The sequence below is a fragment of the Gekko japonicus genome, unplaced genomic scaffold (assembly GCF_001447785.1).
Source record: "Gekko japonicus isolate JY-2015 unplaced genomic scaffold, Gekko_japonicus_V1.1 scaffold653, whole genome shotgun sequence".
Lineage (NCBI taxonomy): Eukaryota > Metazoa > Chordata > Lepidosauria > Squamata > Gekkonidae > Gekko > Gekko japonicus.
In genome coordinates this window covers 425,744-439,329 of record NW_015171524.1, presented here as the reverse complement: position 1 = coordinate 439,329, position 13,586 = coordinate 425,744, and the positions used below count along the sequence as shown (strand labels likewise).

General features: G+C 47.4%; 1 protein-coding gene across 1 annotated transcript in view; it reads left to right on the top strand.

Annotated features, from left to right (window-relative positions):
* Positions 1 to 655: 655 nt before the first annotated feature.
* The window catches only part of FAM189A1 (family with sequence similarity 189 member A1), an 82,376-nt gene continuing 69,445 nt past the window's right edge, over positions 656 to 13,586 (top strand). Inside the window, exon 1 of the mRNA XM_015419496.1 lies at positions 656 to 685. Within this exon, the coding sequence (XP_015274982.1) occupies positions 656 to 685 (30 nt within the window). The remainder of the gene's footprint in view (positions 686 to 13,586) is intronic.

The window sequence follows — 13,586 nt, the reverse complement described above, 5'->3', positions numbered from 1 at the left end:
ATCTTGGATCCCAGGAACGTGAAGTCTGTCACTGCTTCCACGACTTCCCCTTCTATTTGCCAAGGAGCGATGGGGCCGGATGCCATGATCTTAGTTTTTTTGATGTTGAGTTTCAAGCCAACCTTTGCGCTCTCCTCTTTCATCCTCAGCAAGAGGCTCTTGAAGTCCTCTTCACTTTCTGCCATCAGAGTGGTATCGTCTGCATATCTGAGGTTGTTGATCTTTTCCCCAGCAATCTTAATTCCGGCTTCTGAATCATCCAGGCCGGCATTTCACATGATGTACTCTGCATATATATTAAATAAGCAAGGGGACAATATACATCCTTGTCGTACTCCTTTTCCTTTGCTAAACCAGTCAGTTGTTCCATATCCTGTTCTAACTGTTTTTAGATAGCTAGCATTCTATAAAATTGCCCGATAAAGCATATGAGTGCCTGTATTTGCGCCCCATAGGCAGAATCAAGAGACTCTCACAAGTGTGTGTGCTGGTATAAATAAAGGGCAACTTTATTCAAACTTTAGCTTCAGGTGAATGAACTATAACTTGGCCAGGGCCAACTAAAACATAAGCCGATGCAAAGGGATACACCCCAGTTTCTTGTCTGGCCTGCAGTGGGTGAGCTACTGATCCCCTGGCACAAGCCAATGATAACATGGCCGTTGCCAAGCGGCAGGACATGCCAGTAACACACTGAAAGGAAGCCAGCCAGCTTAAGGCGCAGAACTTGAGGGGAGGCCAAATCCATGGGGCAACACAGGCACTTCCCCTCTGAGGCTCCTGCCAATGGACAGTTCCTGCCGAACGTGCTCACCCCCCAATCAAGGGGGGTCTGCCTGCTGGTGCTCACCACCAGTGTTCCCGCTAAGCTCAGTCAGTGTGAGCTAGCTCACAGTTAGCCTCCGGCGCACACATTTCTGTCTCAGCTCAGGAAGGATGGCTCCAGAGCGAACTAATTTCCGCAGTCGCCAAATCACTCGCTCACCACTTTAATGCCAGCAGCTCACAAAGGTAGAATTTTTGCTCACGAGGCTCCACAGCTTAGAGGGAGCATTGCTCAGCACCCTACCAAATCAGCCAGATTCCTGCTTTCCTGCTGGGGAAACCTAAGTAACGGCACCAACACCCCAGCCAATTACCCAACCACAGCGAACTGTGTGAGGCAGCCAGAAAGACCCCCTCTTCTCGCCCATCTGAAAGAGGGTGAAAAATTCCTACCTGGCCCCAAAATTGGTGACCAGCAAAAGCCCACACCATAGAAGGGAGGGCAGGAGGGCCAACAGAAATGCAAAGACTGCCCGGTAGAGAGGTGGGTGGAGCAAAGTAAACAAGAGTCCCCCCCCCCAATACCCATATGGGTGGCAATTTCCCAGCCTAGCCAAAGAACCAATTTGGTGCAGTGGTTAGGAGTACAGACTCTAACCTGGGAGAACGGAGTTTGATTCACCCACTCCACATGCAGCTGCTGGTGTGACCTTGGGCCAGTCACAAGTTTCTGAGCTGTTCTCTCAGGAGTAGTCCCTAAGAGACTCTCTCAGCCCCATCTACCTCACTGGGTGTCTGTTGTGGGGAGGGGAAGGGAAAGGAGTTTGTAAACCGCTCTGAGACTCGGGTAGTGAAGGGCAGGGGATAAATCCAATCTCTTCTCTTCTTCTTCTTCCTCTACCCCCTCTTCTGGCCAATCTGAAAGAGAGTGAAAAATTCCTACCCGGCCCCAAAGTTGGAAACCAGCAAAAACCCACACAATAGGAGGGCGGGCCGGCCAATAGAAATCCAAAGGCTGCCCAGTAGAGAGATGGGCGGAGCAAACTAAAACCAGATTCTCCGTTTTGTCTCCGCTTTGGGTCCTCTAGGGAAGCGGGGTTTTTTGTTTCTCACGTCGAAGTTAGGGTGTCACCTGCCTGAGGAGAACGTCGGGTCTTGGTAGTGAGAGAACCGGGTGTAAGCCTGGGTCATGAGGTGTCTTCGGGCAGGCAGCCAGCCATCTCGTTGTCTGTCCCACCACTTTGGGTGGCCCGTCTGGTATCGACCAGACTCGGGGCCTTCTCCATCGTGGCCCCAGCTCTGTGGGAGGGACTCCTTGAAGTGTGAGGGGAGCCCTCTGTGGAGATCTTCAGGCGGTGCTGCAAGTCCTGCCTGTTTGCCAGGGCTTTTCAGCGGCAGGCATCTTTTAAGGGAGGTAGAGATTTGGGGGTCTGGTTTTAACTGGGGTTTTTAAACTATTATTGGCCCCGGTCACACGGAGAATTTGCCACGCGAAAGGCACGAATGTCGAGTGGATTTTTGGGGCATGATTACACCGCAACATCTGGGAAGCGTAGCGCACCCGTGGCCAACCCGTGGCGTCCCGCCGAAGATGCGGAGTTAAAAAGTACCAAGGAAAGTGCACTAGTCTAATCGCAGGCGGGCGTCTGATCGCAGGAGTGCTAGTATCCCGTGGCATCTGTTGCCCGTCCACATCCCGTTGCAAACCGGATGTTTTTCGTAAGTGCATGCGCACAAATACAAAACTGAAAGCAGTGCTGCTCCGTGGAACTGCACATGCACATAAACGCGAAACACTTGTGTGATCGTGCCGCTTCTTTGCCACGCTGCAGCATCGCCGTGTGATAGCCAGCTAACAGCCTAAGCACGGAGACTCGGGGGACTGTGTGATCGGGCTACCGTGCTTTATTTTGCTCTGGGGCGAACAGCCACGCCTCCCCCCCACGTTATCTGGCCTGTTTGACCGGGGCCATTGTAAGTTGCCTGGTCTGTTGATCACGTTCTGTTGTTTTGGGATCAGTGGTCTCCTTTATGAGAACTTTCGGATTTCCCCAATTTCGAGCAAGTCCCAGTTTGCTATTGAAGCTCAGGTAGTGTCTGTTTTGTTAGCTGATGTCATGCGATCTGGTGTTACGCAGTCTGGTGTTACACAACCTGAAGTTAGCTGCAGTTACACGGTCTGTGGCCAAATCCTGGACTATTTTAATGTCTTTGAGGCCTTCTCCCACTACATATTAACGTGACGATCTTGCAGTGTTACTGGTGACATAATTTTCCCATTTCAATCAATCTGTAATTGTTATTGATACTTGAACTGCGACTTTATTGTATGACTCACGAGCTCTGGTCAAAGGAGCTTCTTCAGTTTGGTGTAGTGGTCAAGAGTGGTGGACTGTAAGCTGGAGAACCGGGTTTGATTCCCCACTCCTCCACATGCAGCCAGCTGGGTGGCCTTGGGTCAGTCACAGTTCTCTCAGAGGCGTTCTCTCAAAAGCAGTTCTCTCAGAGCTCTCTCGGCCCCACCTACCTCACAGGGTGTCTGTTGTGGGGAGAGAAAAGGAAAGGAGATTGTAAACTAATCTGAGACTCCGAATGAAGAGTGGGGTATAAATCCAATCTCCTCCTCCTCCTCCTGAGACACCGAGTGAACAGTGGGGTATAAATCCCATCTCTCCTCCTCCTCCTCCTGAGACACTGAGTGAACAGTAGAGTATAAATCCAATTTCTCCTCCTCCTCCTGCGACACTGAGTAAATCTAATTTCTCCTCCTCCTCCTCCTTCTGAGACACCGAGTGGGGTATAAATCCCATCTCTCCTCCTCCTCCTTTTCTTCTTTCTTCTTCTTTCTTCTTCTTCCTTCTTCTTCCTTCTTCTTCTTCTTCCTCCTCCTCCTCCTTCTTCTTCCTTCTTCTTCTTCTTCCTTCTTCCTCCTCTTCTTCCTCCTCCTCTTCTTCCTCCTCTTCCTCCTCCTCCTCTTCTTCTTCCTCCTCTTCTTCCTCCTCCTCCTCCTCCTCCTCCTCTTCTTCTTCTTCTTCTTCTTCTTCTATCATAAAGTATATAAGCTGCCTTGAGCCACAGGGAAAGTTGGGGGATAAAAGTTAATAAATAAATCTGATAAGCCCACGCTTATTTCATTTGACTCCTGTGGTTGCATAAAAGCGCATAAAAACTCTTGCGCGACAGGACTTCCATTCTGCTCTAGGTATGGGTCTTCTTGCACATCTGGTGACATTGCATTCCCTTTGCACTGTTGGGCAAGAAGGACAGTTAACTAGAAAGGGAATGTAGCTTGGGGATCTTTGGACTAGTGCAACTGTGGCTGTTTTGGGTCTTCTTCGTTCTCAGCCTCAGTTGCAGAGGACGGCGAAGGGCATCTGTTGGAAGCGAAATTAAAACAGAGGCCTCGTCAGGTGAAGGTGCCCCTGTACACCAGCCCCCTACCAATTCTCAGGACATGTGATCAATGGAACGTTCTTTTTTTTTTTTTGTCTGTTTCCAGATAACCGGAAGGGTGGGGGTTTACAATTGTCAGAAGGGGCGGGTGGGCTGCTTCTGTCGGAGGGGTTTGGGCCGCTTCTGCTCCGGAAGACATGTACCCAGAGTCGGCTTGGGGTAGGAAAGGCAGCACCGGTGTGGTTTGCGGGATGTGGGGGACTTCAGCTTTGAGAAAGTGACTTTGTCTGCAGGGAACATTGTGAGCCAGTGAACGCTGCAGGCTCCCATATCTAAAAAAAAAGGTGCAGTCAGGTAACTGGTTAATTCTTTAATGAGAGACCACCAAGGAAGTCCAGGGTTGCTACGCAGAGGCAGGCAATGGCAGACCACCTCTGAACACCTCTGGTCTTGACTTGGATGGCCCAGGCTAGCCTGATCTCACCAGATCTCATGGAGCTAAGCAGGGTCAGTGCTTGGATGGGAGATGTGATACAAATATAATGAAATCAAATAACACTGATTAGCGGCTAAGTAATTTTAGCTGCGGTGGCTCAAGTGGTTAAGACGCTGAACTGCAGGCGAGACCACCAAGGAAGTCCAGGGTTGCTACGCAGAGGCAGGCAATGGCAGACCACCTCTGAACACCTCTGGTCTTGACCTGGATGGCCCAGGCTAGCCTGATTTCACCAGATCTCATGGAGCTAAGCAGGGGCAGTGCGTGGATGGGAGACCACCAAGGAAGTCCAGGGTTGCTACGCAGAGGCAGGCAATGGCAGACCACCTCTGAACACCTCTGGTCTTGACCTGGATGGCCCAGGCTAGCCTGATTTCACCAGATCTCATGGAGCTAAGCAGGGGCAGTGCGTGGATGGGAGACCACCAAGGAAGTCCAGGGTTGCTACGCAGAGGCAGGCAATGGCAGACCACCTCTGAACACCTCTGGTCTTGACCTGGATGGCCCAGGCTAGCCTGATCTCACCTGATCTCATGGAGCTAAGCAGAGTCAATGCTTGGATGAGAGATGTGATACAAATATAATGAAATCAAATATAACACTGATTAGCGGCTAAGTAATTTTAGTTCTCCTTTGGAGGACACATTAAGAAGCATTTTTGCACTTTGACTTGAGACGGGCAGCGACTTTTTTGGTGAACTTTTCCCCTTTGGAGCAGAAGACTTAGAGTTCCATCTTTGTGAAGAAGCCTTTGGTGAAATGGGGCTTTCTATCAGCTAGCTTATGCGTAAAGAAGAATGTTGGAGGAATCTACAATTAGTTCATCCACCGAGCTCCAGTGCATCCTTGAACTCCTGTGGGACTTACGAATATAGGAACATAAAAGAAGCCAGTGTTGGATCAGGCCAATGACCCATCCAGTCCAACACTCTGTGTCACACAGTGGCCAAAAACACCAGGTGCCCTCAGGAGGTCCAGCAGTGGGGCCAGAACTCCAGGAGCCCTCCCACTGTTGCCCCCCCCAGCACCAAGAATACAGAGCATCCCTTGCCCCAGACCAAGAGTTCCTATCTGTGCCTTGTGGCTAATAGTCACTGATGGACCTCTGCTCCATATGTTGATCCAGTTCCCTCTTGAAGCCGACCATGTTTGTAGCCGCCGCCACCTCCTGTGGCAGTGAATTCCGTGTGTGAATCACTCTCTGGGTGAAGAAGTGCTTCCTTTTATCCATTCTAACCCGACCGCTCAGCAATTTCATGGAGTGCCCACGAGTTCTTGCATTGTGAGAAAGGGTGAAAAGGACTTCTTTCTCTACCTGCTCTATCCCATGCATAATCTTGTAAACCTTGATCATGGCACCCCTCAGCTGTCAGTTCTCCAAGCTAAAGAGATTGTGTTCTATGTTATTGGAGTTTCTGGTGTATGAGTTGATGAAGTTTAAATATATCTATGTCCTGTGGTATGTAAAGCAAGCCTTGTTATATTTTATATCATTATATTTGTATTACGTTGGATGGAGTCTCCTTTATTATTCTTATTACATTCTGATACAATTGTTTAAGACTTGTGGTTGTTTATTGTGGAGCACAGCTTATTTCGTTTGTGTTTCTTTTTTTTTAAACTACATCACTAACTACTACAAGGATAGAGGAGTGGGGCTCTAATACTATACACTACAATTCTAGTAGGGAGTGGTGGAGTGGAGCTAACAGGTGACATGATCTGGATTACATGGATTTGTAACTAAATCACTTACTAATATTAAGATATCATTGTAAATAAAGGTTTAAGAATAAAAATTAGCTTTGAATATCATTTTAACAAAAACTGCATAAACATCTATCTTAGTTTCAGAGTCTTTTCTTCATGCATTTCTTCCTTGTCCAAGGTTTGGGAGCAGCTTCTCCTTTTTCAGATTCCGAAGCCTCTGAAGATTTAGAACTAGTGCTTGTAAAATCCTGTGAATAGGATTCTTCGCCATCTTCTTCCTCGTCCACAGAAAGTTCCGTCTTCTTTTCTTTTTTATTTTGATTTGGCTTTGAAAATTGGGCCATGAACTTATTTGCTTTAGGAACAGAGTTAATCTTAACGTTTTTATCCTCATAATTGAAACTCAGTCCTTCAGGGAATACCCATCTGTAGGGTATTCCCTTTTTTTGAAGAAAGAGAATAAGCTCCTTATAAAGTCTCCTCTTCTTCCTCACTTCAAAGGGGATATCTTTCAAAAATTTTACATCTTCGTTTTGTGAATTTCACATACATTTCTCCTGGGAGTTTGATTTCCTTTGTGTTGCATATTTCTTCCATGCCGCTCTTTGGTTTCCCAGTTTCCCTGAAAAGTTTAAAAAACTATACGGGGGATACTTAAATCCCCCCAAAAGTGAAAGAGAATGCACTTACCCCTGATGTTGGCGGCGGTGGGCGGCTCAGAGCCATGCAGGGCTCACCGGTGTTGCTGTTGTGGGCCTGGCTGCTTGAAGCCATGCAGGGCTCACCAGTGTTGGTGTTGTGGGCCATGGCGGCGGCAGCAGGGAGAAACCTTGGTGGCTTAGGAGCCATGGGGAATACTCCCCCAATGCTCCCTCTAAGCTGTGGAGTCTTATGAGCAAAAATTCTACCTTGTGAACTACTGGCATTAAAGTTGCAAGCAAGCGATTGGGCTACTGCATCAATTAGTTTGCTCTGGAGCCCTCCTTCCTGAGCTGAGGCAAAAATGTGTGAGCCAGAGGCTAAAAAACAGTGAGCTCGCTCACACTCACTCAGCTTAGAGGGGACACTGTTTTGACAACCATACAACTTAGCTTGTAAATGGCTTTCTCTCTGTTTCTGCTTTCAGTGCATATTATTGGATGGGGGGGCAAGTGTTGTTTTGCAACCATGACAACTAGAAAACCTATTCTGGAAACGCCAGGCACTATCGGTTGCTGATCTCTTTTGCAAATAGGAGCCTTTTCTTTTTCTTTTTCTTAAAAAAAAGAGGGAATTGAACCTGACAAAAGAAGTCTGTAGTTCGGTTGACTGGTTTATTTGCAATGATTCAGTCGGTGCGTGCCCGTGTTTTCTGTGCGGTCCCTGGTGAAAGGTACGCATGGCTGCACAGAAGCCGCGCTAGGCCGAGGGCACGCTGGTCTCTGGGAAGCTCACGCCCTCCTCTTGCTCAGTAGTGCGAAACAGTCACACTTTTCGGTCGCGAACCGCAGAACGAAGACCTTTCGAAAGTTCTGGCTGCAAGTTTCCAGGCAGTCAAACGAAGCCGAAAAGATGTTTCCTTGAAGTTATTTGCCGGCAAAGAAAATACGAGGAAAGTGCTCGCAAAAAAAAATGAATCATTCGTCGGTGAGTGTTCCTTCCCCAGCCCTCCTGTCATAAGTCAGACGATTTGCATAGATAAAGGTCATTTTCATTAAAACAGATCGAGTCTTCCGTCCCGGGTTGTCTATTTATATACACCACGTCTGTACACAAATATAAATCCAGTCTCCGTGAAACAAAGAGGGAGAAGGTTTGGGAGATGCGGATGGCACTGAGAGATAAAACCCAGACGTGGGAACACGTTAATCTGAATGGTTCCAGAATTCTCCAGCTCATGAAACGGTGCAGCAGTAGGTGTGGGAGAGGCAAGGTAACAGAGAGGCTCAGATGGTTTCCGGTCTTCAGATCTGAGAGAGTGGTGCATGGGAGGAGCCAATTCACACTTTGGTTCTCCTGGGCCTGGAAGCCCAGGGTTGCAACGCAGAGGCAGGCAATGGCAAACCACCTCAGTTCATCTGCCCTGACCTGGATGGTCCAAACTAGCCCAATCTCGTTTTATCTCAAAAGCTAAGATAGGTCGGCCCTGATTAATACTTTGATTGGAGACCACCAAGGAAATCTAGGGTTGCTATGAAGAGGCAGACAGTGACAAACCACGTCTGTTCACCTGCCCTGACCTGGATGGTCCAGACTAGCCCAATCTCATTAGATCTCAGAAGCTAAAATGGGTTGGCCTTGGTTAGTACTTGGATGGGAGACCACCAAGGAAGTCCAGGGTTGCTATGCAGAGGCAAGCGATGGCAAAACCACCTCTGCATGTGCCTTGCCATGAAAACTCTAAGGGGCTGCAGTAAATAAGATGTGATATGATGGTGCTTTCTGCCACCACGTAGGTTACATCCGCAGGTAATCATTTTGGAGATGGAAAACATCCAGTCGGGCCTCCCACCAAGAATATAATGTCTTTGCCACTAGACGCTTATCATGACAACTTTGAGGGGGGGGAATTGCTTTATAACATATCAAGGTACGATCGATAAAGATGGGAAAATCAAATCCTGGCAAGTTATTAACGAAGAAATACAATGGTTAACATATCTTCAACTTTCATCGAAGCTTAAAGAAGATAAGCACTGGGAAGGAGATAAGGAACTTGACTCAATTTGAAAAGATAATTTTGAATAAAAAAGATCATCTTTTAGGTCATATCTATAAAATAGTACTACAATATGGTACAGAAACAGAACAAGTCAATACATGTATAGTGAAATGGTCACGAAACTTTGGGAAAGAAATTTTATTTCAGCGATGGGAAAAGCTATGGACGAAAGATATAAAATTCACAGCGAGTGAAGCACTTAGAGAAAACTGGTATAAAATGCTCTATCGCTGGTATATTACTCTAAAAGACATTGAGAAGATGGATAAAAATGATAAAAGATTGTGTTGGAAGTGTAAAGAGATAGACGGCACTTTTTTTTTTTACCATATGCGGTGGTCTTGCAAAAAAACTAGCAAATATTAGAAGGAAATACAGAATGAAATTCAAAAAATTTTGAAGATTTAATTTGCTGTGACACCAGAGACAATGCTACTAGGAATTCTCTACCAGTGAACACGGAAAGAACAATGCGTGAATTGTTCAGATACATGTTAACTGCAGCAAGAATAGTATTTGCGGCTAACTGGAAAGTCGAGGGTTGCCCGGATCTTGAGAACTGGATGGACAAGATGCAAGCGTATGCAATTATGGCAGAACTGACAAAGTATATTAACCAGGTCTCCATGGTCCTATTCCAGCCCTCTGACCACTACCCCGCACTGGCTTTTGATGCTTAAAGAGCATTAAGAATGTAAAAGGTGCGTTTTTTGCTTTCGAAATGAAGGAATTTTCCATTTGAAGGCCAGTTCAACTCACCAGATTACCTCAGCCCTGCCGCCCCCTTTTTACTCTATTTATGCCTACTTTTCTCCCCAGTGGGTACCAAAAGTGCTTTCCATCACTCCCCTCTCCTCCATTTTATCCTCACAACATTCCTGTGAGGTAGGCTAGGCTGAGAGGGCTGTGACCGAGCCCAGTTCGCCACACTGTCTTCCACGGCAGAGGGGGGGATTCGAAACCCGGCTTTCTTAGATACTCGTCTGACCCTTTAACGGCTACACCACGCTGGCTCCGTGCGAAAACCAACGTTTTAGGGAATAACAAATATTATTTATGAGCCGTTTTGCCTTTCGCATCTCATCTGGTTCCTCTTTTTTCTCTCTCCCTCTGGAATTATTCCTGTCAGTATCTGGGCTTTGGCTCAGCGTGTTCCAGCGATTTCTGATTTATGAGGGCCCCGATAGGAGGGAGAGGAAAAGAGCTGCCAAATTAATTTGCAAACGAGGTCCTAGTTTACTCTATGACTTAGTTTAATCCTCAAATTATGTTTCACGCACCACCACCCTCCTTTTTATTCTGTGAAGGATGGACATCCCGGGCAAGTTAATATCCTTTTGACAGGCAGCATTATTTATTCTTTTGATATGACATATTAAAGGTCGCTCCCGGAGCAATTCCCTTTCAGTTTCCCAGATAACAGGGGCCGTTGTAATGAATAATATCAATTTCCCTGACACATTTATATTGTAGCTGTGGATTGTTACCCTCTGTCATATTGTATTGAAGGGGGGGGGGAGAGACTTTTTGCAGAAAGTGTTACTTAATACGAATGGTTTAGTAATATCCCTTTATTATCCCGTGGCAGTGGTTCCCTCACATTTACTTGTCTGTTACACGCGGCAGAGTCCGTTTTGCATAGCCGGGAGTCCCACTGTTTTCAAAGAGCGTGAAACGTGAAAGAAACTTACACAATATTTCTAGACCCTTCCCCCCCCCTCTTTCTTCCTTTTAAATTCATACATCTAAATATAAAGGATAGCTTTTAAGAAACGCCCAGAGTAGTAATTTCATTCCCCCCCATATCCCTGGCCAAAAAAAAAAAATCAATTTAGTCCGCTGTGAAGAGAAGCCCGCATTGGGCGACTTCTTGAATGGAAGTTGGCTCTGAGGGGGAAAGAGCTCTGTCATCTGTTAACCTTCACAGTTTTTCTGTCAGGCCCGATAATAAGGGGCACACTCCGACGCTGAGTTGTGTGGGCAAATGGCATGGCCCCGCAGCGCGTCTGTACAAAGGAACACTTTACCACAGATCCATGGCTGGTGTGTGGTAAAAGCATCCTTATAGCGAGATGCCCTTCTGAGAGCTGAATGATGTACATGTCCCCACAGTTTTTGTCCCCCGCTTTTGTCCCCACAGTTGGGACTTCAGGTGTCTTAGCCCGTCATTTCCCTCGCCTCTATTTTCTCACAAGAACCCTGTGAGGTAAACTAGGCTGAGAGTTTGTGGCAGGCCCAAGGTCACCCAGCGAGCTTTCGCAGTAGAAGCACAGATTCGAACCTAGGTCACCCAAGGTCCCAGTCGGCCAGTCTGTCCCCTCTGCCACACTGGCGCGGAATGAGGAATGGATTCACAACTTTTGAGCACTCGTGGGAGACGACCATTTTGAGAAGAAGGTTTCTAGGATTGGGGAAGGGGCTAAGCCCATGATTTTGTGTGAAGGATGTCCCAAGAGTGACCGCAGGTATTGGAAATCACCTTTCCCTCGCCCTCTTCTCAAAGGAGACAAAGCTGAGCTAGATAGACCAGGGTCTGACTCGGACGAAGGCAGCAACAGGAGATTTCACACTCCTTATAGGCTACATTGGTGGCCCCGCAGTCACGGACTCTATGGCATTATACCACAATGAAGTACCTTCTCTGTGTGCTAGAGATCCACTTGTTCTGAAAGCTTAGCTGTTTGTGTGTGTGTCCATTGCCGTCAAGTTGCTTCCGACATCTGCCAACCCTCTGAATTTATGTTCTCCAGAACCTTCTATCGTCAACGTCCTTGCTCAGGTCTCGCAAACCGAGGGCTGTGGCTTCCTCAAAGGAGTCAACCCATCTCCTGTTGGGTCTTCTGCTTTTCCTGCTGTAATCTTTCTTCAAATGGGCCATGGGCCGTGGCGCGGCTCCTGATTGCCGCTGAGCGGGGCTTCCTGTGTTCATGAGCAGCTGCTCACATGCACAGCTTAGAGGGAACATTGATTCTAGCCACTATACCACACTAACCGAGCAACCACTTTGCTATGCGTGTGTTTGGTGCCGTCAAGTCATTTCTGACTCATGGCAATCCTTTGAATTAGTAAAAGGTAAAGGTTCCCTTGCTCGAAAGCCAGTCGAATCCGACTCTAGGTTTTCAATGCTCATCTCTGTTTCAAAGCCGAAGAGCCAGCGCTGTCTGAAGATGTTTCCGTGGTCATGTGGCCGGCATGACTAAACACCAAGGCGCATGGAACGCTGTTAAGAACAAAAAAACATAAGAAATGCCAATGTTTGGATCAGGCCAAAGGCCCATCCAGTCCAACACTCTGTATCACACAGTGGCCAGAAATACCAGTGCCATCAGGAGGTCCACCAGTGGGGCCAGGACATTAGAAGCCCTCCCACTGAAGTGGAACCTATTTATCTACTTGCAATTTCTTGCTTTCGAACTGCTAGGTTGGCAGGAGCTGGAACTAGAGACGGGAGCTCACTCCATCATGCAGCACACTCAGGTCTCAAACTGCTGAACTACCGACCTTCCACAGCCTGCAGTTCAGCATCTTAACCACTTGAGCCACCGCAGCTCCAATCCTTTCAATTAATGACCTACAAAACGCCTTATCCTTCACAGCCATTCTCAGGTCTTGCAAACTGAGGGATGTTGCTTCCTTGATGGATTCCCTCCGTCTCACATTGTGTCTTCCTCTGTTCCTGATGCCTTCAACATTCCCTATCATGATTCTCTTTTCCAGTGACTCTTCTCATGATATGTCCAAAGTACGATAGCCTCAGTTTGGTCCTTTCAGCTTCTAGGGAGAGTCCAGGCTTGGTTGGTTCTAGCATCCCGATTTGTCTTTTTGGCAGTCGATGGAAGAAGAAGAAGAAGTGATTGGATTTATACCCCGCCCTTCACTCAGAGTCTCAGAGCGGCTCACAAACTCCTTTCCCTTCCCCTACCCACAATAGACGCCCTGTGAGGCAGGTGGGGCTGAGAGAGCTCTCTGGAGAACTGCTCCTGAGAGGACAGCTCTGAGAGAACTTTGACTGATCAGAGGTCACCCAGCAGCTGCATGTGGAGGAGTGGGGAATCAAACCCGGTTCTCCAGATTAGAGTCTGCCTCTCTTAACCACTACACCAGACTGGTATCCGTGAAGCGCCTCTCCACCACCACATTTCAAATGCTATTAGCTATTTAGATCTGTTTTTAACCCCCAGAATATAATTGGCTTAGCAGTGTTCTCTCTGCTGCTATGAATAACGAGGCTCATTTTGTTTGCATTTTCCTGCTTCGCCGTATCTTGTTTTTGCTTGTCATATTGTCCTCTGCTTCGATAGCTTGTTTGAGTTTGGGGGGGGGGGGACAGAGGATTACAAATCCTCAATTAAACAAATCATTTCTTCTAGGAATAAACTGGCCGGTCTTGGTTATGATTGTGAAAGTGGTCGAACCAGTAAAGCCTTCAGACTAGGATGGGATTTCTGGATTTCTGTATATTTGGGGTACTCCGGAAGGAAGGAAGGAAGGAAGGAAGGAAGGAAGGAAGGAAGGAAGGAA